Below are 24,299 nucleotides of genomic sequence, written 5' to 3' on the forward strand. Positions count from 1 at the left end.
GGCAGGCCCTACAACACTGGTTGAAGGCCCGTGCCCCACATCAAGTGTGGCACGAGGGCTTTATTAATCTCAGGGTGAACCACGGCTGTACCAGAGTCCTGGCCCCCTGAAAATTGCCCCATCTGTATCAGATGTGTGTGAAACTGGGCTTGGTTTCCAGAAAGAAGGTAGTTGTGACAGACACCTCCAAGACTGGTTGGGGCACACTGTGTGATGGCAGGTCGGCCTTTGGCTCTTGGGCAGAGCCGATGCTGAGCTGGCACATCAACTGCCTGGAAATGATGGCAGTGCTCCTGGCCTTCAGAGAATTTCGGCAGGAGCTCAGAGGGCTCCATGTCCTAGTCTGGTCTGACAACATGACAGTGGTAGTCTATATAAATCACCAGGGGGGTCTCAAGTCCTGTCTACTGAACAGACTGGCATGCCGCAGGACAATATCAGTAACAGCTATACATGTGCTGGGCTCCATGAACATGGGAGCAGATATTCTGTCCCGGAATGGACTGCCACCAGGGGGATGGAGACTGCTCAGTCTTACTCATGGCACCACTCTGGCAGGACCAGCCGTGGTTCCCAGGAATGGTCCTCAACTCATAAGTCAACATGAATATTAAATATAGCCGAATTGAGCAGCACCTGCACATTTCTGGCTTACTTCAACACAACTGTCACTAAGCAACAAATGAAGGCGTGCTGATTTGTTTGCTTTGAAGGGAATAGCACAGACCCAAGAAACATAATACTGTGAGGTAAATAACCCCAGTGTAAAAAGGAAAGGACCACCTCACAACAATGATGCACATCTGCCAAATTTCAGCAAACCCTGGCCAGATATAAACACTGATGCTGCGGCAGCGATTAAAATGAATAAATGACCTTTGAAATTAATGTTACGCTTCAAATAAAGATTGTATTACATTCTTGTGCCAGTAGGTGGCGACCAGTGATTTTTAATATGTATTTGATAGAGATTCCTGCAAAAAAATTTTTTACAAAATGATTTCATTTAAAATAATAAATATATATATATTTTTTTATAACACTTTAGACATTTACAAATAGATTTATAACATTCAATAGAACATTTTGTCAGAACCTCAAGTAAATTACAGGCAATTTTGTTTAGTTGTCTAATGTTTTGCTTTCAAAGTCGTGGGAGAACCGTGATCTGTATTTAAAAAAAAACAAAAAAAAAAGAATCATAAATTAAGCTTAAAAGAATATATAAAATATTTAGCATATAACTTATACTATTAGCACTGTTTCTAATATTAAAATGTAGGCTACAAAGCTCTTAAAGAATAGGATGAAGTCTTTATGCACATTAACAAGGCTTTAGGACAATAATGATGCATTATAATCCAGGATTCTGAAATGTTTTCTTATACTTTAGGTATGTGTCTCTAGAGCCACTTTTTAGTCCCAGTCCACCCCTGCCCCTACCGTATAACAGAGAATACATGAAACATGGATAATGGGTATATTAATGTTTTGATTTTATATTTATTTATTTTTTACTTTTGTCATATACATTAATTGATACAGATGTATATTCATTTATTTTATAACCATTATTAATCATTTATAATCTTTTTCATATTAAAACTTGTTATTCCTTAGTATATTTCTTATTGCATCTGCTGGATCACCAGATATTACTAGATTTTGGAAAATAATTTCATGCACCAAAAACAGCATTATGAATGATTAAATGTATTAGTATTGTTGACCACTGCATCTGCAGAAGACCAGCCACATGTGCACAGAACTCACAATCTGCAGACAGGCTGATGTTTGCACATATTTTATTGTGGATGTTGTTAGTGTCATGTACGAGTGGCTGTAATGAGCGCAGGATGATGAATAAACAGAAACAGTCATTATTTAACAACCTACATGCAGGAGATTGCTGGAGAAGTCACAGAAGCAAAACAACATAACCATAAATGATACCGGACAATGAGCAGACAGAACTCAGACAGAACACAGAGGGAGAGCAATCAAAGTAAATATGAACAGGTGAATTAAATCAGTAACTAATTAGGGCACAAAGAACACAGACAAAACAGAACAGAATAGTTTCAGTTTCTGTATCTAGCTCTAAAAAAAAAAAGTCCCTACACATTTTTTCTGACCATTCTCCGCCCAGCACGGACATCCTCCGACTCCTGAATATCCTGATAAATATTCAGAGGACTATGCAACACAAACAAACCATTGTACTTGTAAGTTGTTAAGGAGAGGTTGCAGTAGTTCATAGTCACATCAAGTGAAGGTTCATGTTCTCAGGTAGCTGGCATTTGAAGACAGATTACTGAAACAGTAGACATGTAAGTACATTTTTCATAGATTTATTCATCATTAATAACATTCAGTGTATAACATTTAAAAATGAAAAGCAACAAAAAATCTCATTGTGATTATTTGAAATTAATGAAATATATTTATTGTCCCTGATAGGGAAATTTGGAGTAGATTCAAAACCAACATTCCAACATCACCTGGTACACCTAAAAATATTGTTGCTGATTTGAATTCTTTTTGTAGTGTTTGACTAATTTATTCTCCTGTTTACTTCATCTCACTGCAAGTTCTTATCTGTATTTCTAACTAGTCTTCCTAATTAGATTCCTAATTTCCTAAATAGACTTGGCTAATTGTTGTTTGAGTACAGAACTCTGGTTGTAGAGTATTTTGTAAATCAATGATTTTGGGTCTATGTGGCTCAGAGGAAAATCTACAACCTGTAGAATTAAATGATATTATACATGCACTACTGTAATCTTTAGATCTGTAATTTTTATTGTGCCACTTGAAGAAATATATGTCATTTTATGCCATTGTTTCAAAGCAGCTTTACAGAAAATACATGTGTCTACATTACAATTTAGAGTGGTCTGTTATCAGAGGTGACTGAGTCCAAGTTATGCGTTTCAGAAATGTACATATACATCAAATTTTGTCTTTCCAACAAAAGCAGTCTCTGTGAAACTCAAGGAAATGCAAAAAGTGTTGGAACCGTCCCTGTTCTCCCCTATTGTAATGTCTTAATACAGACAAAGGAACTATTTGTTGAGAGCTTCAATGCAGAACTTGTGTTTTCTCCAAATCTTGAAGCCTGATCTTTTCACAGACAAATGGCATTTCAGCCCACTGAAAGGGGCGGGGTTGGCTGCCTGTATAAGCCATGCAGAAATGCCTAACTTGTCAGAATCTTTTGACTGAGGAGCGGTTAGCATGACTAGCTGTGCAGCTGTGCAGCGCTCATTTGAGGGCCCCTCGATCAGCTGTATAAGAAGAGGCTCAGACTGCAGTAGGAGCCTGAGACCTACCCAGTACACAACCATTTCAGACTGACAACACCCATGCTTGAAGAGCAGGAATGTTTAGGTTGTAAAATCTCCAAAGCTGACAAACACCTGCTCTGACTGCCAGAACAGGCCAGAGTGCTCAGTGTACGATGAGGTGCCTGTTAACTGACAACACTACCACCTGCGTTCTGAATGGGGTGGAAAGCACTTTCAGCATGCAACCTTCTCTGGCGTGAGGACCACTTTACAGTCGTTAGGACTGAATTCAAGGAAGGAAGTTTTCACAGACAGAGCCTGCAACTCACTTGACTGACGTTAAATCCAGTGTAGCAGATTAATTTATACATTTAATTCCTGCATAATTTATTGTAAATGTTATGCGTGAGTTAACTTCCACAAAACTTGTTTAAAATGTATGGGTTATATAAATTTTCATTTCTTTCAATTGGTTTTACTTGAGACTTCCTGTTGCTTGTTTTGGGTGGGGTGCAAATTAGTGGTACACCATGAAACTCTATACTGCCTCCCCACGTGTTTTCTTTAGCCTAAGCACGGTGGATGCCCATGGAGTAAGCTGTATTTTCGCTTGCTGTTGTCAGGTAACGTTAACGTATTGCATAAAGCTCACAAAGACGAGGAATAACAGGAAACAGGATCTTTCATGACGAATCTCATGAAACTCACTACAAACACAGTAACACACTGTGAGAACTGAAAAACACAGGGAGAATATATACAAGTACAAATGAGGAGTGATAAACAGGGCACAGGTGAATGACATTACTAATTAGACTGACAGGGGAGAAACTAGGTCACGGACTAAACCAAAAACACAATGAAGGGCGGAGACACCGATCGAACATGTGATATATCGCCCCCTCCCGGGAAGGCGTGTCCTCATACCGTAAGAGAGTCCAACTAAGGAGGGAGGGAGGGCGGGGGTTCTGGAGGAGGGCGAGGAACGAACAAAGGTAACAGAAAGTCCAAGGGATCTGAAACTGTCCATGGTGGTGTGGAAGGTGGGAAGAGCCAGAGAGGAGCCAGGAGCAGGAGGACCCAGGTGGTGGCCCAGAGACCAGCCAGGACGAGGCTCCAGGGCGGAGTCGAAGATGGGAGGAGCCTGGGTGGTGTCGACATGATGGATGACGACCAACGGAGATGCAGCCGAGGACGGAGACCCAGAAGAAGCTGATGAGCCAATGATCCCACGCGTAGTCGATGGTCCAGGAGACCGAGGAGAAGCCATGGCGACGAGCGTCCGAGGTGGAGGCGGAAGACAAGAGGGCAGAGGCTGAGCCGGTGGGACCAAGGACGGAGGTGGAGCCGGGGGGAAGGCGGAGCCGAAGGTGCAGGCAGGTCGACGGCTGACCAAGGCGGAGCCGGAGAGATGAGGGAGCCCGGAGAAGCCATATGGCCATTGGATTCCGGTGGAGCCGAGGGAGGGACGAGCCAAGGCGGATCCGACGTGTCTCTGGGTCGAGACGGAGCAGAGGGCACAGAGGCTGGAGTTGGAGACAGGGGATCCTCAGTGCAGAATGGAGATGATATCCTGAAGACACTAGGAAGCTCTACATGGCATGTAGGAGATGATGAGGGGCTGAAGGACATCAGCGGTGATGGGGCTGAGAAACTGGCTGACTGAGGTGGTGGGAGAGGGAGGCCAGGAGGGAATTCTGGAGATCCTTGGAACGCTGGAGAATCAGAAGTTGCTGGAGAGACAGGGGAACTATAAAAAACCTCACCACAAAAATCAATAAGGTCGTCATCAAAAATGTCCTTTAAATCCTCATAATATTTTCCAGAGATGAAGCAAGGCTTTCCTCCCAGCCCTCAAGCTCCACGAGCACTACTTCATCGACGATGGATGTAGCCGGCTCACGCACCTGGTCAGAACCTTGCGATAGAGTGGGCCCCGGGGCGATGTTACCATCCGACCTTGTCCTCGGTCCTGGCTTCCATCACGGCGGGCATACCTCCTTGGTCTGCGGTGGGCTCATGCAACATCTCCGTCGGTTCACTCACCGGTGGTGGTAGACTGGTCTCGGGCGGCGCTGGAGTTGGAGCGGGGGTATCTTCACTTATTATATCCACCACGTGGTTGTGTCTGTATACTGTCTCGTGGAAGCTGTTTGGAGTCCGCTACACCAGCAAGGTTGGTCTCAAGCGGCTCAAAAGGAGGGCCCCGAAGTGCCCTAAGGACTGTGGAGAGGTCCCAAGAGAGGTTGCCCATCGCAACTGCATATGCTTCTTCCCAGATTCGACCGATGACTTGCGGAAGCAGGGCTACTCGAGAAGTATATTTGGCAGTGAGAGTTCTCTTCCATCGTGAAGAGATCCACATCCACCTGACTGAAGGTGCGCCATATCGCGTTGACCACCTGGGGTCACTTTTCACTCTGTACATGCTACCCTTGGGAGATATCATAAGGAAGCATGGCATTAGTTTTCACTGTTATACTGATGATACTCAGCTCTATATTTCTTTACACCCTGACGAAACTTACCAATTCACAAAATTAATGGAATGCATATAATAATTTGGATGACTAGTAATTTTAGAAAAATTGAGAAAAAACAGAGATTCTAGTTAATGGACCAAAAGCTTCTGCACATAATAACTTAGAATACTGTCTAACACTTGATGGCTGCTCTGTCTTCGTCGTCACTTAGGAACTTGGTGTCACAGACCCACCATATCTTCACTACATCTCCCATCATCCTCCCTGGCTCTCACCTGCACACACTTCACAATCATAAAGCTCCTGAATGGTAATCATATGCACCTGCACCTGCACATTTGACCCAATGAATCAATAACCCGTAGTTTAAGCCAGGGTTGCCAGGTCTGCGCTTTTTTTTTCCTACATCAAGTATTATGCCTTCTATCCAATAATCACAAAAAGCTTTGTGCTTTGTTACTTCTGATAAGAATAAAAGTTTCAGTTTTCAAATTCTGTCCATTTTATCATGAAATTCAAACAATAAATGGGATTTTGACGCTCTTATATGTGACGTGTCAGATCGCTGTAACGCATCAGTTCAGGCGGCAGCTCGGAGCCTTTTCTTCCTCTTCAATACAAGTTATATCTCGAAAAACATGCATGAATATCAAAGGTATGTTAAAGATATAGTACAACTTACCGAAATTAATCATGTCTTATGAAGTCACTTTATTTGTGTTTCAACTGCAGAAAGGTGTCAATAAAACAGGTTGTGAACAATACGTCACATCACTTCACATTTAGTCTACCTCAGAAATGTTTTCCAATGTTCACAGTTCCTTAGCTATCTTTATATAAAAACACTAGAAAGGAGCTTATTTACCGTTAATTATAAGTTTGTGTAAATTTGCCATGAAGACAACAAGTGCTTATGAAAACTACCTAATGTGATACTTTTTACCTAATAAGTTCTTACCTAATGTAAGTTTTATACAAACATTTCAGTTTTTGAGTGTAATTATTATATCTGAAAATAAACAGCAGCTGAATATAATACCTTTGTTGTTAATTGTAACCTGTAATATTGTAGTGTACCAAATGAGACTGTTCCCTGCATAGTTTGCAACATTATTTGGGAGAGATTTTCCTTAAGCAAAACCAAACTATTGGTATCGGCCAATATCAATCTGAATGATCGGCTATTAGTATCGGCAGAGAAATTTAGTATCGGTGAATCTCTAGTAACAATCATGACATTAAACATTTGGGTCGAACTTGTGTGTTTTTGTCACATTGTTTTAAAGATCAAAGTGCAGCATAAATAAAGTAATTTTCTCTTCAAAGTATGAATTGATTCTGAACTGCCAAAACGAGTCGTCAGCAATTCCAGTCTCACTTCCTGTTACAAACCTACATAACAATGTAGAAATTTGTATAATGGCAGCCGATAGTCTTCATTGGTTGCTCAGGAACAACATCTATTTTGACCCGCCTTCAAACACTGCTGTAGCTGAGACTGGAAGAGTTTGATTTGTGTTGTTGACATGTTGAGAAGATTTTTATTTTTTTTTAATGGTGCGAAAGCAAATCCACTTTGCATGCACTTCCAAAAGATGAGGACTCGCGCTGGAATTGATACGGTAAAACTGACGCCATTGTTACTGTTCGAATTAGTAGCTGTGTCTCATTTCAGAGACTGCGTCCTCCAGAGGTTGCATTTGAAAGCTGCATACGTCATTAAGGATGTCTTATTTAAGAAAAGGAACCATAATATAATTGATAATTATTCCTCATGAGGTGCAAAAAATTATTTTTCTTAAATGACCGTCCTCAATGATGTATGCAGCCTTCAAATGCGACCTCCGGAGGATGCAGCCTTCAAAATGAGATGCAGGCAGCTATCTTGTATAAAGTGCTAAGGAAGCCTCCGGAAATTCAGATATGGTCATTTGTTTGGTTTCCGACATGTGCTGTAAGCGGTAGACCAGTCACAACAGACTGGACCATCTGACCAATCAGAGCAGAGGAGACTCTCGGAAAGGAGGGGTTTAGAGAGACTGACCCTGCATCCCAATGTGCCTACTATCCACCCTAATGATTGGCCTGTTGAACTCACCTGACATAGCTACTTACATTGAATTCCTAAAAAGCTTAACAAACCTTTGTAAGCTAGCCCCCATGATCTGATTACATTTTCAGCATGATAAAAAAAGCGTTCAGAAAGGAACATTTTTGTATATTTTCATATGAAATTATAAAACCGAGTGAAATGTTGTATATGTGTTACGTACAGAAGGGAGCGGAGACACAGGTAAGGGTTATCAGGTTTATTGCAGGTAAAACAGAGCGTGCAAACAGAGTGCAGGTGAGTTGTAGCAGATGATAAGGTCGATGAGACGTGGAACTGGAACTGATACTTGTCTGTGTGTTCTAGGAAGCGTGGATGCAGGGAGACGTGGAGCAGATGAACACACTGGAGAAACACAGGAGACGTGGAGACACAAGGGATCACAGGAGACGCTGGAGACAGGTAAGCAGTCGTGATACGGGAGTCCTGGAGGTAAGTATAACACTGGTATGTGTCAACGAGACCGGACAGTGACTGAGTGATCTGGTGTGTCTTTTATGTGGCTGCGGTGATGAGTGTGAATGAGCGTCAGGTGTGGCTTGTCAGTACTCAGGGGAGGGAGTGCGCAGTGATTGGGTGAGTGTAGAGCCTGGCGTGTCTGTGACATTACCCCCCCCTCCACGGTCCGCTCCTGAGGACCGCGGACCCCGACGTCGTGGTGGTCGACCTCTGCCTCGGGGAGCTGGCTTGTTGGGATGTCTGGCGTGGAAGTCGTCAAGGAGGCTGGGATCCAGAACATCATTCCTCGTGACCCATGAACGTTCTTCGGGACCGTATCCCTCCCAGTCCACTAGATACTCAAGGGACCCACCACGACGCCGGGAGTCCAGAATGTCTTTCACCTGGTAGGCTACCCTGTCTTCTGCGATGAGTGGAGGAGGGGGATCCTCGGTGTCGCCAGGCTCTGTGGAGGGAAGGACAGAGGGATGGTGAGGTTTACGGAGTGATACATGGAAAACTGGGTGAATGCGATACTCAGGAGTGAGTTGCAGGTGATAGGTGACGGGGTTGACTTGCCGGATGATGGTGAAGGGGCCAACGAACCTAGGACTCAGCTTCCTACAGGGCAGGCGCATCCTGATGTCCCTGGTTGACAGCCAAACCTTCTGTCCTGGCTGGTAGTTGGGTGCGTGGGAGCGTTGAAGGTCGGCTGTGAACCTGCGCCTGCGTAGGGCTCGCTGGAGTTGCAGATGTGCTGAGTCCCAGACCCTCTCGCTCTCCCGGAACCAGTAATCCACCGCCGGAACGTCTGATGGTTCCCCATCCCAGGGGAACAGTGGGGGCTGGTAGCCGAGTACGCACTGGAAAGGAGTAAGACCTGTAGTGGGCTGACGGAGAGAGTTCTGGGCGTACTCGGCCCAGCCCAGGAACTGGTTCCAGGAGTCCTGGTGGCCGTGACAGAAGGTACGCAGGAAACGGCCGATCTCCTGTATCTTCCTCTCCGTCTGCCCGTTCGTCTGCGGATGGTAACCGGAGGAGAGACTTATGGTCACACCTAGGAGTTTGAAGAAAGCCTTCCAGACTCGGGAGGTGAATTGGGATCCACGGTCAGATACAATGTCTTCTGGTAATCCAAAATAACGAAACACATGATTGAACAGCAACTCTGCCGTTTCCATGGCAGTGGGGAGTCCAGGCAGGGGAATTAAACGACAGGACTTGGAGAAGTGGTCGACGATCACTAGCACACATGTGCATCCATCGGAGACGGGAAGGTCGGTAATGAAATCCACTCCTAGGTGTGACCAGGGACGAGTGGGAACGGGCAGAGGTTGGAGCTTTCCGGAGGGAAGATGGCGTGGGCTCTTGGAGACGGCACATTCCCTGCACCCTTGCACGTACCTCCTGACGTCGGATGTCATGTTGGGCCACCAGAAGCACTGTTTTAACAGCGAGAGGGTTTCGTTGACCCCGGGGTGGCCAGTGCCCAGTGAAGCATGTGTCGAGTGGATGAGGGGTGTGCGTCGTGTCCGTGGTACATACTTCAATCCGGGGGGGCAACCCGGCGGAATGCTGGTGGAGGCATTGGACTCGGGGAGCGTCTCAGCAGACCAGGAAATGGGACTCACAACGAGTTTCTCGGGGATGATGGGCTCTGGATCTTCGTTGTTCTCATCGAGGCTGTGGATACGAGATAGGGCATCGGCTTTCACATTTTTCGATCCAGGACGACAGGAGATGGTGAAGTCAAACCTCGTGAAGAACAGAGCCCATCTGGCCTGGCGGGGATTTAGTCTCTTGGCATCTCGCAAATATCCCAGATTTTTGTGGTCAGTTAAAACCACGAAGGGGTGTTTTGCTCCCTCAAGCCAATGCCTCCATTCCTCCAGGGCGAGTTTGATGGCGAGGAGTTCGCGGTTGCCGATGTCATAATTTATTTCCGCCGGGTTGAGTTTCCTGGAGAAGAAAGCACACGGATGGAGTCTGCTGGGATTCCCCTGCTGCTGGGATAGTACCGCTCCCACTCCGGTGGTTGAGGCGTCAACCTCGACGACGAAGGGGAGCTCTGGATCAGGGTGAGCCAGGAGGGGAGCGGTCGTGAAGGCGGCCTTGAGGGCCTCAAAGGCTTGGGTGGCGGCTGGGGTCCAGGACAGAGACTTGGGCTTACCACGGAGAAGGTTGGTGAGTGGACCGGTGATGGAGCTATAGTTCTGGATGAATCGTCGATAGAAGTTTGCAAATCCTAGGAATCTTTGTAATTCTTTGATGGTTGAGGGAAAGGGCCATTCTTTCACTGCGGTGACCTTCCTCTCGTCCATGCGGACGCCACTGTGGTCGATGTTATAGCCCAGGAATTGCACGGAGGGCTGATGGAAGGTGCACTTTTTGGCCTTCAGGAAAAGGTGGTAATCTCTCAGGCGCTGGAGGACCTCCGCAACGTGCTGCCGATGTTCGGCCAAGCTCCGGAAGTAGATTAAAATGTCGTCTATGTAGACCAGGACAGACCGGTGCAGGAACTCCCGGAGCACCTCATGCATGAAGTCTTGGAATACGGAGGGGGCGTTGACCAGTCCATACGGCATGACGAGATACTCATAATGGCCAGTAGGGGTCACGAAAGCCGTTTTCCACTCGTCCCCCTCACGTATTCTGATGAGGTTGTACGCGCTGCGGAGGTCCAACTTGGTGAACACAGTGGCGCCGCGTAGATGTTCCAGGGCTGCTGGGACGAGGGGAAGGGGGTAACGGAACTTTACGGTGATTTGGTTGAGTGCTCTGTAATCAATGCAGGGCCGCAAGCCTCCGTCCTTTTTTGCCACAAAGAAAAAGCTGGAAGCAGCAGGGGAAGTGGACGGTCGGATGTAGCCTTGCTTAAGAGCCTCGTCGATGTACTCCTCCATGGCTTTCTCCTCCGGAACGGATAGGGAATATATCTTCCCTCTGGGCACTGGCTCACCTGGGATGAGGTCAATGGCGCAGTCCCATGGCCGGTGGGGAGGCAGCTTGGAGGCTTGTTTGGGACAGAAGACATCTCTGAAGTGGAAGTAACAGGCTGGGATGTCCGTAGAACGTCGTTCGAGTGGGCTTTCCACTGTAGTAGCCCCGACTTGGATTTCTTGGGAACTTGGAGAACTGAACACGGGGAATTCGGGAAAACAGCCGTGGAAACATTGGTTACCCCACTTCAGGATCTCTCCTGTCCTCCAGGAGATGGTGGGGTTGTGCTGCTCAAGCCATGGGCGCCCTAGAATCACGTCAGATGTTGACTCCTCCAGAACCAGCAGCTGGATCTCCTCGATGTGGAGCACTCCAACTTGGAGACAGAGGGGTCCCACGCTGTAACGTACTTTCCGTAATGGTAGATCTTCGGCGTTGGGGTGGTCTTGAGATGCAGCTGGCGACAGAGGGCTCCGGAGATGAAGTTTCCAGCTGACCCAGAATCGAGGAGCGCACTGACTGGAAGACAGAAATCAGCGGCAGTAAGTTTTACTACAATTGAGAGTGGTTTCATTTTATTCATTGTGGGCAGGATGGCACTCACCAAAGGCCGGGCAGGACGAAGGGGGCATTCTGAGATGTAATGCCCGGCACCACCACAATACAGGCAGAGATTCTGGGTCAGCCTCCTCTGTCGCTCAGCTGATGATAGACGTGAGTGTTCTATTTGCATGTTGTCATTTGCTGGTTCTGGGGAGCTGACGGACTCTGGCTGGCGGAGAGCGGAGGGGAATAACGGCTGGCCCTGGTGCTCTTCTAGGCACAGCTGCATACGAGTGGCGAATCTGATAGATAACTGAATGAATTTCTCGAGCCCGATGGAATCCTCGTATGCAGCGAGATGCAACCGCACACGTGGATCGAGGCCTTGACGATATGTGGTGATCAAAGCCTGCTCATTCCAGCCACTTGCAGCAGCGAGGGTACGAAACTGGAGGGTATAATCAGACACAGTTAGTGCACCTTGTTTTAAATTGCATAATCTCTCACCAATCGACGAATCCCAAGCGGGTTTTCCAAAAACTTCCTTGAAGTGGGTTATAAAACTCGACAAGGACGATACAATGGGGTTATTTAAGTTCCAGAGAGGTTCAGCCCATCGCAGCGCTTTTCCGTGAAGTTGAGAGATTATGAAAGCCACCTTCGATCGATCGTCAGGGTATAAGTGCGGTTGCATCTCCAGGACCAGCGAACACTGCAGGAGGAAACCGTTGCAATCCTCCGCCAGACCAGAGAAGGGCGCCGGTTTGGCCATGGGACTGACTACCGCGGGTGGTGAAGGAGCTGCGGCGGTGAATACGGAAGTGTTCACTGGGGTTGTTGCCGTGGAAGTGCTGGTGAAAGTGTGACGAAGTGCATCAACCAATTCTTGAACGGGATCCGGGGTGCTCATGTTGTTACCTGGGCGGTGTTGGTCCGGTCTTCTGTTACGTACAGAAGGGAGCGGAGACACAGGTAAGGGTTATCAGGTTTATTGCAGGTAAAACAGAGCGTGCAAACAGAGTGCAGGTGAGTTGTAGCAGATGATAAGGTTGATGAGACGTGGAACTGGAACTGATACTTGTCTGTGTGTTCTAGGAAGCGTGGATGCAGGGAGACGTGGAGCAGATGAACACACTGGAGAAACACAGGAGACGTGGAGACACAAGGGATCACAGGAGACGCTGGAGACAGGTAAGCAGTCGTGATACGGGAGTCCTGGAGGTAAGTATAACACTGGTATGTGTCAACGAGACCGGACAGTGACTGAGTGATCTGGCGTGTCTTTTATGTGGCTGCGGTGATGAGTGTGAATGAGCGTCAGGTGTGGCTTGTCAGTACTCAGGGGAGGGAGTGCGCAGTGATTGGGTGAGTGTAGAGCCTGGCGTGTCTGTGACAATATGAAAACTTTTTTGCATTTATTTCTGCAAAACAAAAGGCTGATTTGATAGGAAGATTGAATTGATGTAAGCAGTAGTTCTAAGTACTGTAAGTAGTCTGTACAAATAGTTCAGACTATGTGCCAATATGTAGTTCATGCAGTGATATTTATATTTTATAATAGACCAATAGGTTCTGATGTTTTGGTATATGGTGTTTATTCAAGCAAAATAAAAGGCTGATAACTTGCACTTTGTGATTAAGAAAAGTAGGTAATAGTTCTGGTGGATAAGGGGCCCCTTCAGGAGGTAAAGCCCAGGGGCCCCTTGTAGTCTTGTAGTCTGCTCTTTGTTTCACTTGCTTTCTGTGTAAAACTTATGGGTTTCAACTGTATCCATCATAATTAATAATCTATTAAAAATCTGCATTATATAATTCTATTAATCATTTTGCATTAATCTTTTTGATCATCTTAATTTTTTTATCCATTTCTCTGTCTTACACCCTTCCATGGTAACACTTATACATTAATAAAGTAATTATAAATAATTTGCAGACTATTAGTTGATTCATAGTTTATAAATAGTATTGTTAACACATTGACAGGCTATATACAAATAGTGAGTTCCCTTTCAAGCTGTGTCAAACGCTTTGGGAACGCCTCTATGTGATTGCGTCGTGAAGCACGTATGAAATCAGTCCAATAGAGTGACAGAACGTCATAGGCGGGTGACGTCACTGACCAGGAAACTATAAAGCCTACCCGAAAACCCATTCATTCAGCTTCTGTGTCTTCAGCAAGCGCTACATGTGAAATCGTTTGTCCTATTTATTGTTGTCTGTCCTCATATATATCATATATATTATATATCATGGTGAGCGAACAACAGTTCAAGAAGTGTGTTCATCCCTGCCCTCGCTTCATTATGGGTGGGGATACACAACAAATGTGTATTGTTTGTTTGGGAGTGCAGCATGCCCAGGCAGCTCTCGAGGGGGCTGCCTGCGAGCACTGTGAGCTTCTCCCGCTGAGAACACTGCGCTCCCGCCGAGCCCTCTTCGAGGAGGGCGGCAGAGCAGAGCGGCGTCTCAGGTCGTGGGGTTCGCAAATGGATCTGACAGAGGGGTTATAGATGGGCGCTGCCCTATCTCAGCCTTCACCTGTCAGATCTAATGTGTCAATTCGGAGTCAGGAAGCACGCGCTGTGGTTTCTTCTGCTCCGGTTGATGCAGTTACATTAATGGCATCCAGTTCTGAGAAATTGAATGTTGTTAGTGTAACAACGGGAGATACTGAAGACTCGCCACTTCAGTCTCCCGCTAGTGAGGAGCTTATGGAGGTGGTGAAGCTCCTGTGGGAGAACTTCGGTCGAGCCGAGGTGGATCTGTTTGCGTGTCGAGAGATGACTCAGTGCCCATTATGGCACCTCTTGGGCTGGACACTATGGCACATCTGTGGCCAAGGCTATGTCTGTACACATTTCCCCTGATTGCGCTGCTCCCGGGAGTTCTGGAGAGAGTTCTCCAGGACGGGGTCCGACTGTTGCTAGCAGCCCCGTTTTGGCCGGCCTGAGTATGGTTCTCGGACCTGATATCCTTGCTAGACAGCTCTCCAATGGAGATTCCGATCAGGAAGGACCTTCTTTCTCAGGCGAGTGGGTCGATCCTTCACCCCTGCCCGGTGTTGTGGAAACTGTGGGCTTGGCCTCTAAGGGGGCCCAGCTCATGAGTTCAGGTCTCTCAACTGAGGTTGTTGAGACCATCCTCCACTCCAGAGCTCCCTTCATGAGGAAACTTGCCTTGAAGTGGAGATTATTCACTTCATGGTGTGAAAATCACCAGTCGGATCCAGTTAACTGCCCTGTTGGCGTGGTGCTGGAGTTCCTGCAGGAAAGATTTTCCACAGGAAAACGCTGCGTCACCCTGCCATACTCCCAGCATGCCCGTAGGCGATTTGCTTCAGTTTTCAGAAGCTGAATGAATGGGTTTTCGGGTAGGCTTTATAGTTTCCTGGTCAGTGACGTCACCCGCCTATGACGTTCCGTCACTCTATTGGACTGATTTCATACGTGCTTCACGACGCGATCACGCAGAGGCGTTCCCAAAGTGTTCAACGCAGCATCTAGTTCCCTATTCAGGGAACTAAGGTTACATACGTAACCGAGATGTTCTTCATTCATTGTTACTGTATTAAATTATTATTTTTTATATTATATGTCATTTTCTCTTCTCACAGTTCCTGCTCTAATCATGGAGGCAGCAGATCTTTTATGTGATTCGCTCTTCCGCTGGCTGGAAAACCGAAAGAAATGTGCAGAAAAGCTGTTGAAACTGGCACAAAAGCTGGAAAAAGTTAATCGGCGCAGCAACATTGCTCAGGGTTTTGGAGGTGCCACAGCTGTGCTCTCAATAACTGGAGCAGTAGTTGTCGGTGTCCTCACAGGAGGTCTGTTCCCTTTATTGGCCCTAGCAACAGTAGGCACTGTAGTGGGCACTGGAGTCAGCGTCACTCCCACACTGCAAAAGGCAAATGTCTCCAGGAAGACCTTTAATAAAGCTACTGAATTAATTAAAGAAGATGAGGAGGTTGGGACGAGCATTCAGAAGCAACTGCAAGATCTGAAGGACCGGTGTGGAGGAACACAGCTCGGGGCTCATGCTGATGAGTTGGAGTGTGAGGTGACCACTCAACTGATGTGGGCTCTGGCCAGAAGGAATAAAACTGTTGTACCCCTGGACTTTCTCAGGGGTTTCAACAGGGCCACGTTCTTTCGTCACATAACATCAGGTGGACTGGATCCAACCGAGGCCTTGCGCTTTATTTGCCAAGCTCTGAACCTCATTCGTGTCCCTGTGATCAAGAGTAGCCTGAAGGTATCTGCCGAAGAACATTGGCCGCATTGGCATTAAAGCAGCTGTTAAAAAGCAGGATCAAGGGCTTTCTTTTCTCAAGATTTCTATTTTAAGAAAATTGCAACCTTGAAATTCTCTCAAAGTGACTAAGAGAATAATTGATTGAATTAAATTGAATTAAATGATTCAAGAGAATAAAAGAAAAAATATTCACTGCATTGGTCTTATATCTTAAAGGGTTAGTTCACCCAAAAATAAGAGTTCTGTCATCAATTACTCAAGAATTAACAAATTCTTCTCTAACCTGTCAGACTCATACGCAGTTGACGCAGTGGACACAATTCAATGCTTCTGTGTTCATGTTTGAACGTTACCTCTTAGGTATCACCAAAAATATGTTAATTTGTGTTCCGACGATGAATGAAGGTCTTACAGATTTTGAAAGGCATGAGGGTGAGTAATTAATGACAGAATTTCATTTTTGGGTGAACTAACCCTTTAAAGAGTGATTTTGTTATTGTGACTTTCTTTCTAGGTACTGGATGCAATTGGTTTAGACAGGTCTCTGAGCAACTTGATTGTGAATTGTGAAGAAATAGTCAAGAGAAAACAGATCTCGGAGGCCAGTAAGTTCTTACGGGATTCAGCCTTAGAAATACTGGATGGCCAACAAGAGCTAAAGGAACAGCTGGATGCAATGCAGTATGATATATATATATATTTTTTACCAATTTTAATTGGCCAAAGCCAATATATCTTATATTTGTCTGAGATTGTACAGTACTGCAATATTGAAAACACGAACAATAATGAAGGTCTGACAGTACAACTTTTCTCATTATAGCGAAATCATCCAAAAATTGTTCCGAATGAAGAACCTCGTCAAGGACTTGGGGGGATATTCTCTCTGCCTGACTGAAAATGGACAGAACGTAATGGACTATATCATGGGAACATGTACAGACAGCACAGTTATCTCCTGGCTTGAGGGAATAACTCATCAGATTGAATTAGTGAATCTTCTAAGATTTGTTCTGGAGAATTTGGGTCCCCTTATAAAGGATTTCATAAGCCCTGGCGGAGGTCACATAGACATTGTGATTGTGGGTCATGGCAGAATTATCAACCAATTTATGCCAGCAGGTGGCCTGGTGCCCACACCTACCATCAGAGACACCATTCTTTACTCTCCGTGGAACTGCAGCATTGATTCCTACGCTGCATTTGGTATTGCTCAGGGGTTAATTGACGTGACAAACAGACAGTTTTACTATACGAGCAATATGCTTTACTATGAGCCGAACAATTTGCCACAACGCTGGAATAGCATGCGAAGATCTCTCCACAACATCCCAGGGATCCTTCTATACCCTTTGACCCCCGAAGAAGAAGCATGGACCTTTTTTCACTTTCTTTTGAACAATGGAGGCTTGTTCACAGAAGACTGTGCTATTATTCCATATGTTGTCCCACAAAATATGTTAAATGCATTTGGAGAGATCCCACTGTATATATTAATATTTGTGACATCATTTATACTCATGGTCCAGGGTAAAACAGCTACTGTGCACCTGGCTGCTTGTTTGGACCGTGCGGGAAGTCCACCAAGGCGAGCGGAGTGGAGAAGACAGTATGCCTACACAAGTGATGGAACCCGTATGACTATGAACATGGATGATTTTAGGCACATTTCCTCTAGGTTACTCAATGCCTTAATGTTAATGTTTGACAGTTAGGAATCATAGATAAATCACCAGAACAGCATCTGGATTATTCCTGATATATTACAGGGCTGGAGAGCGACCCAGAGTGGAGCAGTTTAATGCACAAGACCAGCCCATTTATTCATGTTGGAAGAACTTAGATAAAAGAAGTGACAGTTTAGGTCTTTCTATCCCATCATATTTACTACCGACATGTTTCAAATGCAACATAAAGATAAATAACAAATTGCATATGGAGTATTGTGCTATGCTAATTCCAACTGTATCATTATGAAAAAAATGTTGGTTTGCATTTAAACAAACATGAAGTATTTCAATTCACTGAGGCATCAATTCAATTCACATTTATCTGTATAGCGCTTTTCACAATGAGTGGTCTGTTATCAAGGGTGACTGTGTCCGAGTTACGAATTTCAAAAATGTACATTTACATAAAATGTTGGCTTTCCCATACAAACAGTCTCTGAGAAACTCAAGGAAATGCAGAACAACAATAAGAACATGCTGGTGCTGAAGAAAACAACAAGTCACAACTATTACAGACAGACTGCTGTGCTACAGTATAGTGCTATATATACTGGAGTTTAATTACAGTGTAAAATACATTACTTATTATAGCAACTTTAAAAAAAAACTTACAAAAATGTTGCTTTAAAAATAATGTAATTTATCAAAAAAAAAAAAAAAAAAAAACCCTACATTATATAGTATATTAGTTGTCCTTATAGATAGTTATTCTAAAGTGTTTGATGCATAAGGCATAAAAAGCTTGTTTTTCTTTCACTTGCTTTCCGTGTAAAACATGTGGGTTTCACCTGTGTACGCCATAATTAATAATCTACTGTTAATAATCTGCATTATATACTTCTATTATTCATTTTGGTCATCATAAGTATTTATAAATAACTTTTGTGTCTTATACTCTTCCATGGTAACACTTAAACATTAATAAAGTCATAAATCATTTACAAACTATTAGTTAATTCATTGTTTATTAATAGTATTATTAACACATTATCTGGCTATATACAAATTGTGAATTCATTCATTGTTACTGTATTATTTTTTAATTAGCTCATATGTAAAGGCTTCACTTTTGTTAACAACTTGATGAATACACCTATCTGATGCATTTTAAACCATGTATTAAAGGAGTGTAATAGCATGTATTATTCACAGTAAATAAATGCTTATATATAAAATGAATTTATGCAATTTGATGCAGAAGTGTCTATAGGAACACTTACTGTTCATGGAATTAATGTTTAATAATGGTAGGATTAAAGCACATTATGTGTCCTCTTTTTCATTCTTTTAATTACATTTTAAATCAATTTTAATCTGATTTTTTGTTTTTCTTCTGCACTTGTGATTATTTTATGATTTTCTTTTTGTAAACCTTTTTTATGTAAAGCACTTTTGTATGAAATGTGCTATATTAATAAACTTGCCTTTCCTTGCCTTGACTTGTGTGACTTTGTGTTATTTATACTGCGGGGCTGTTGAATGCTCAAATCCGATTGGTTGACCAATGTTCTAAGGTGTGCAATTATTATCAAACACACGGCTGAAGTAGTTCTAGCAGGTCTTGACCGCATTACAGTTCCATATCACTTCACCAAATGTTTTCAGTTATTTAGGTCCCTACAGCCTCCATTCACAAAAGAACCAAAACCCACAACAACACTGACCAAGCAAATAAATATAGTAAACAATAGGATGAAAACGACAAATTATTGTCATGGTTTTTGCCACAAAATCTATTTTTTTTGTGTGTCCTGAAAGCACATACTCTCTCTCTCTCTCTAATGTACACAAACTGTATAGTACGGACACACACTTGCACAGAAATGTTTTGTCAGCGCTGCTCTGATGAATTAAACAGTAAAATAGTTTAGCAACTTAAAAGATACATGACATTTCTCACCAGTGAGGTAATAACTGTGCGGTTCTTGAGGTAGATAAACTTTCACTATTCCCAGACAGCAACATAGTGTGGCCCAGATCCGGCCCACATCTGGTACATGTGGATTACACGCAGACCAGATGTGGGCTGGATCTGGGCCGACACTATGTTGCTGTCAGGGTTAGTAGAGACACTGCTGCCATGATCGATGCACAGATCAGGTAGGCTAATTCACATATGCTTATTCTCTCTCTCTGTGTGTGTATCAACTGTATTATTCTGCTATCGCAGCTCAAGCCTCCGTTACTAGTTCTGAAACGACGTTTTGGAATTAGCAACGGAGGCTTGGGATGAGATGCGTAAGAAATTAGTCCCACACACAAGAGTGTTATAAGGACAAAAACCTAACAAATGTCTTGAAATACAACATCGGAACAGCGTCTTGAGGTGTGATAACTGTAGTATAAGCGGAATAATTGACTCCAGGCCGTTGAATTCTTAGAAAATAACGCACACCCGAGGTGTAACTCTTCGCGTCATGGCCGCATCACCAACTCGAGTGTGCGTTATTTTCTAACAATTCAACAGCCCGTCATCAGTTATTCCTTACATATATTATAGTCATATTATATTAACATTAATGAAAAAATGCTCCTGAATTGTAACACCTGGTTGTAAAAACATGCACAAAGAAGAAGAAATGATGATGATGATGATGATGGGTCAAACAGTCTTTAATAAATCCACAGGCAAGTAAATCCACACACTGGCAAACAACGAAGCACAATCATACACTGACCGGACAAAAGTGAACTGAAAACACATGACTCATATACACAGACAAACAAGGTGGATAATGATACACAGCTGACAGTGATGATGATAATGATCAGTAACCATGGTGACAGATTAGTGGCAGAAAATAGTGCAAAACAGAAGCTCAAACAGGGTGAATTGGTGACATGAAGCTATGCCAGCGGTTCCCAAACTGGGGTACGTGAGGTGACAGAAGGGGTACGTGAACAAAACGAAGACTCACGCATTAAGGCTACTGGCGGTTTTAGTATTTAAAAAAATCACTTTTCAAGTTTTACCATTTCTCCATTTCTCTATTGAACTTTTTTTTATTTAAAACATTATTAATGTTGTCAATTTAGGGGGCAAATATTGTCCCTTAATGGAAAAGATGCAGTCTAAGAGGAAGAGAGGGGGTACGCAGAAGGATGGTTAATGCCTCAGGGGGTACTCCACTCTAAAAAGTTTGGGAACCACTGAGCTATGCTGTATGTTTGCATCACTGTAATATAATTTTTTAAAATGCATTAAATGGACTGCTCACTGAAATACAATGTGTTATCGATGTTTTCTTCTACAGATGAATGACATGACAGGCCTTAGAAAAACTGTAGATTTATAAATTAATGTCTTTTTTATTGTAGGAGAGTCATTTAAGTCACTTGAGTTTCAGTATCGAAAGCCCTGCAACCTTTGGAAAAATGTGGAAGAAACTATAAAGTTGTAAAATAAGATTGTACATTAAATATTTCCAAATTATTATTATTTTTTTAATCTAATGAAACAACACAATTACTATACCTAAGCATTGTTGTTTTATATTTAGCTGGATATATATGCTTTTTTCGATCAAGGGCCAAAAATCCAACTTGATTAAAGGTTGTGGGTCAGAGTAAATGTTGCCCAAACATACAGATTCAAGGGGCGGTAATATTATAATAAAAAGATCCCCTTCCTACATCACTACTACAGGAGCGAAATCTGAACGACTCGTTTTTTCACATGTTTGCAGAGAAAGGCTTGTCAAAACAAAAAACTGGGCTGGCCAAAAACTGGGTTGTCCTTTTTCACATTTTCTGGTTTGGCAGATGCACCCGATTATAGCACTTAAACACGGAACAAATCAGATTTTCATGACATGCCCCCTTTAAGTTTAATGTGAATTGGAGTGTGGCCACTAGAGGGCGTGCTTAGACAACAAAGAGCTTACCTCTCAGAGTAGCCTAGTTGTTCTCTTATCCAGATCCAGCTCGTGTGTTCCTTGATTAGCAACGGTAAATAAGACACATAAATTGCGTCCTTCTGCCTCCGTATTCTGCTGCCTTACAGTATATTACAATAAACACTTTCTGTGAGACTTGCAACAGGTTGCAACAGGCGCGAATACTGACGGCTGCGATACGAGCCAGAAACGGAAAACACGCGCCGTGCGTACAGTCAAGTCATAATAAAAGTCCCTGAGTTTATTTTAGAATGCTTTAAAAAATAAAGCATTTTTATATTCAGGAAAGTCGCTTTGAAACGACATGGACTGTGAAAAGAGCAATTCATATAAAATGAACTGACTTGGCCTAAATAAAGACAGCATGAATTTGACATTGTTATGAAGCTTATGTCCTGCTAAAACATCTTAAAAGAGCTTCTTCTAATGTGATTTCTTAAATGATAACCAGGGACATTTCCTAGTTCAGTGATAAAAAAATATAACTGAAATCTCACTTTTAATTATCTCATGAATTATGCAAAACTTTAATAAATGCACATCTTTCTACTTGTCATAGTTTGTATCAGAACTGGTCAAGGATTTTGTTGAAGAGCCTCCAAATCCTGATGTGAGTTTTTTTTTTTTCTTCAGATCTGATATAAAACACTCAATATATACTCAGAAATACACATTAGAAAGCAGAATGGGTTGTGAATGGTGAAACACTGACTGAGTTTCACTCGTAGAGCTGTGTGATGTGCTCAGGATGAAGGAAATACAACACATTTGTTTTCTTCAATAGATTTTATATAGAAAACATTAAAAATGTCAAATTTAGAGTCTCAATGCTAGTGTATTACAGCAATTTATATATGTCATATTTCTTAGGTTTCTCTCTAAAATCATTTAATCAATAATAATTATATGAAAATGCATAGCTTAAATGTCTAAATATACATAAATGAAAATCCAAGCAAAAACATCTGAATTGCACATATTTCCACACATATTTTGTTAGAGTAGCCCTGCCAGAGCAAATCTCTGATCCTACATATAAACTGCTGCAGATATACTGTCTAACATGAAATATACCATCTACTGACTTTCATATGGCTATACATATATTATTCAGCCTTGAGTTTTAAAAGAATGCAGACTTGCACTTTGTGAAATGAAATGGCGCCATCTATGGACCAAAATTTCAACATTCATGTTTCTGCAGCTCAGCAGATTTCTTTGAGTTTGGGTTTTTACACAAGCTCATTTCTGATCTGACAACACAAAACCAGTGAAACAAACAAACAAAAAACATCTTAAAGGAATAATGCACTCAGATGAATCTTCTCACACACAGTCCATGAGTCATATGGACTATTTTGATGCTTCTATGTTCTTTCAATTCAAATCATCATTCAGTTATGGAAAAGTTTGCACTGCACACAAGGAAATATTATGGGTTTGATAAATGAAATAAAATTATTAACAAGTCCTGAATAATAATCAAATACAAATACAATAAAAAGTTAACTAACTTACAGACGCAGCAACAACTGAAGTGACTGTTAACAAGAAATAATATTAGTAATAATTTGTCAGATCATGACACAACATACAGACATTTACCCTGCATAGGTTTGTGCTAGAAGTCTCTCCATCTTAAAGTCCCCATTTATGCTATTTTAAAGGTTTCTAATGTTGTTTTGAGTCTCCTAAAACAGGTTTACATTCATCCAAGATCAAAAACACTTTACTTTTCTCATAATATCCACTGCAGCATCAGCTCTTTTCTCACAGTGTCTGAAACGGTTCGTTCGAAGATTCAGTCTCTCTAAACTCCTCCTTTCTGAGAGCTGCTCTGCTCTGATTGGTCGGAAATCAGACACAGACATTTTACTGACGACTTGTTTCAGTTTTAGAATTGATTCTTTCTTTTAGGAGACAAAAACTCCATTTACTTTGAAACTTTGCCAGCCTTTTACATTCACAAACAGCTCTATCACACTCTACATGAAAGGAAAATATCTGAAAAAGCATAAAAGGGGCACTTTAAAAAGACACTGGACCACTAATATTTCATCTACTTTGTAGCTTCACAATTACACTAATACAGGTTCCCAAGGAATGAATGGATAAAGACAGTGTGCAACAAATATCCCTGCCTAAAGTTGGTTCAGAAATACTGTACATTACACTATATTGAAATATTTAGATTGACTTCTATTGTAAATAAAACACATGGTTTTCAATACACACAGATATGTGCAATAAATAACACCTGAACATAAATAAACAATGAGACAAAAAAAGTAACATTTAAATAAATTTGTCGATTTATATAAATATCATCCAGAATCTTTGACTCCAGATGTACAAGCATTATGTCAGTGCTTCTACATGTACTGAAGGTGAAACAAACAGAAACAGACAGAGAGAGTCACTCACTCTCACACTGAATATTGCACTTGCAGTTATTGTTAAAATGGGTGGAGCCTACATGGAGCTGTCAATCAAAACAGACCAGGCCAATCATCATTAAAGGGTGGAGCTAACAAGAAGAACTGTCTGATTCATAGTTTTCAGTCACGTGACACATGGAGGGCAAAACATCCATTGAAATTTTCAAGCCACAAATATTCAGA

The 24,299-nt window shown here is 42.9% G+C and overlaps 1 protein-coding gene across 3 annotated transcripts; it reads left to right on the forward strand.

The window, feature by feature from the left end:
* The first annotated feature begins 2,169 nt into the window (after window positions 1-2,169).
* Window positions 2,170-19,221, forward strand: LOC127494868 (uncharacterized). 3 transcript variants are annotated; one of them, XM_051861053.1, is made up of 4 exons: window positions 2,182-2,330; window positions 15,415-16,484; window positions 16,567-16,733; window positions 16,876-19,221. In XM_051861053.1, exons 2-4 carry the CDS (start codon window positions 16,452-16,454, stop codon window positions 17,765-17,767), a joined length of 1,092 nt encoding a protein of 363 aa, XP_051717013.1. In that variant the 5' UTR covers window positions 2,182-2,330; window positions 15,415-16,451; the 3' UTR covers window positions 17,768-19,221. The 3 variants fall into 3 exon arrangements, with proteins under 3 accessions (XP_051717014.1, XP_051717013.1, XP_051717012.1); XM_051861052.1 differs by having other exon boundaries at window positions 15,415-16,052; XM_051861054.1 differs by having other exon boundaries at window positions 2,170-2,330; window positions 15,415-16,052; window positions 16,567-19,221.
* Window positions 19,222-24,299: the final 5,078 nt, after the last annotated feature.

Source organism: Ctenopharyngodon idella, chromosome 14 (assembly GCF_019924925.1).
Source record: "Ctenopharyngodon idella isolate HZGC_01 chromosome 14, HZGC01, whole genome shotgun sequence".
Classification (NCBI taxonomy): domain Eukaryota; kingdom Metazoa; phylum Chordata; class Actinopteri; order Cypriniformes; family Xenocyprididae; genus Ctenopharyngodon; species Ctenopharyngodon idella.